This window comes from Austrofundulus limnaeus, unplaced genomic scaffold (genome assembly GCF_001266775.1).
Source record: "Austrofundulus limnaeus strain Quisiro unplaced genomic scaffold, Austrofundulus_limnaeus-1.0 Scaffold465, whole genome shotgun sequence".
Lineage (NCBI taxonomy): Eukaryota > Metazoa > Chordata > Actinopteri > Cyprinodontiformes > Rivulidae > Austrofundulus > Austrofundulus limnaeus.
In genome coordinates, this window is record NW_013952867.1 from 542,048 (window position 1) to 544,118 (window position 2,071).

At 40.0% G+C, this 2,071-nt stretch overlaps 1 protein-coding gene across 1 annotated transcript in view; it reads left to right on the forward strand.

Annotated features, from left to right (window-relative positions):
* LOC106529776 (DNA polymerase zeta catalytic subunit) overlaps positions 1-1,004 on the forward strand; it is a gene marked incomplete at its 3' end in the record, with an annotated part of 92,992 nt that extends 91,988 nt beyond the window's left edge. The window contains 3 exon segments of the mRNA XM_014025278.1: positions 358-443; positions 515-640; positions 812-1,004. Of these exon segments, the coding sequence (XP_013880732.1) occupies positions 358-443; positions 515-640; positions 812-1,004 (405 nt within the window).
* Positions 1,005-2,071: the final 1,067 nt, after the last annotated feature.

The following is a 2,071-nucleotide window of genomic DNA, read 5'->3' on the forward strand; positions in this document are numbered from 1 at the left end:
AGCACAAATCTGCTTATGAACTATAAAAATTAGTAAGACTGCTGAAGCACAAATGAAATATTTAGGTCTGTAATTAGTGGATTTGTGCTTCAGTGGGCTGGTGCCACCACTGGAAATTATATTTATACAAAAAACTAAAGACAACCCAGGTCCTACAAACTTGGACTTTGTATAAAATTAGGTAAAGTCAGATGAACAAATCAAGCCCATATTTTCTTCACAAAGGAACATGATGCTTCAGAACTTTGTGCTGGATGTAAAGGACACACTGGATGTAAAGGACACACTGGATGTAAAGGACACACTGGATGTAAAGGACACATTTTGAACCCCTCCCTGCTCTTGTTTCTGCTGCAGACGATCCGGTTCCTCTGAGACGTCACCAGAAACGAAGGAGCCAGGCCGAGCCCCTGAGAAGAGTTTTACTGAGCACTCAGATGAAGGTAGGGTCTGTGGGACACAGCAGAGTCCACTCTGTCCCGTCTGCCTCCTGTCACCCTCCTGTCCTCCACAGAACCAGTTTGCTGCTTTGACTGTGCCAAAGAAAGAGCAGTCCCAGATCGAAGGGCCCAGCTTAACCAACTCCTACGGCTTCAAGGTCAGCATGCAGAACCTGCAGGAGGCCAAAGCTCTGCACGAGGTGAGCTGCTCTTCAGGTAGCATCATGTGCAGCTTCTGTGCTCAGGTTTACATGTGGAGGAGGTTGTGCAGCGTCTCACAGCCCATCTGTTGGTGCTGCACTGAGAACCACTCTCAGCTGCAGCCACGTCAGACATAAACCACTGGACACATCTAAAGCTTGTGTCTCCAGGTTCAGCACCTCACTCTGATGGGGCTGGAGCTCCACGCAAGAAGTCGCCGTGACCTGGAGCCCGACCCAGAGTTCGACCCCATCTGTGCCTTATTTTACTGCTTCAGTTCCGACACGCCGCTCCCAGACGTAGACACCACCCGGCTGACCGGCGCCATCGTGGTGGACAAGAACCATGAGAGCTGTGGCTCAGGTGAAGTTTGACCTGAGCTTTAGGATCAGCTGGAGGAATCATCCTTTGTAATTAAATGTGTTGAACACTGAACGACTGCTGACAGTTAAAGATGTTATAGTGAAATAAGCAGAACACAGACTAAAGTTAAAATGAGTATTTTCAGGTTGTTTTTAAAGGATTAAAGTGTTTGAATGTGAAAATGTAAAGTGTCTTTGAGGGTCTCGAAAAGTGCTATGNATAGCTTAGTTATGAGAAGTGTGAGATAAGTTATTTGCATAAATAACTCATCCCTTACACATAATTAGAAAAAATATTGCTCTATAAACTTATGAAGGCATGTTGTGTTTCTAGAGAAAAATACACCTCAAACACGTTTTGCTAAAATACCACATAAATCTATGATGTGTTGAACTTGTCAAGACATCTTGCATATCATTCGGACGTTTCAAGTTGCAAAGTCAATATATCTGAAATAGAAAAACAACATATGGAGATGAAAATAATGTTCCAGATATCTGTAATTCACTTGGTAATATCTTCAAAGAAAATATGACCAGTCAAAAACACTGTTCCAGATATCTCTAAGTTGGTTTTGCCAAGTCAATATTTGCTTTCAAGATATTTGAAATTTAATTTGCACTAGTCAAATCTTAGATATGTGATATCTGAACATGCATTTAATATATTTTAAATTGAACCAATGACTAGTCAGAACAATAGGCAATATACTCTTTAGATACAAATAGAAGATACAAATAGATAAAAATAGATACAAATCAGTGGATGCATAGTTTACCAAACTGAGACAGTAAATTGACAACAAAATGTATGGAATTCATTTTTATCTGCTTTGTCCCACAACGTTGAAAAGATGATTTAAACCAAAYCAATTACTGTGGAATTGGCCTTCAAATTTAAAGGGCACCTATTATGCAAAACTCACTTATTTCATGTTTTTCAACTTGCTATGTATATATAATATATATAGACTTGACTGTGTGTGTTCTAAATGGGTAAAAATTGAAACTTGTAAATCAAGTTAGAAATATTTCTTCCTAATGTACCGGACAAAACAATAAACACAA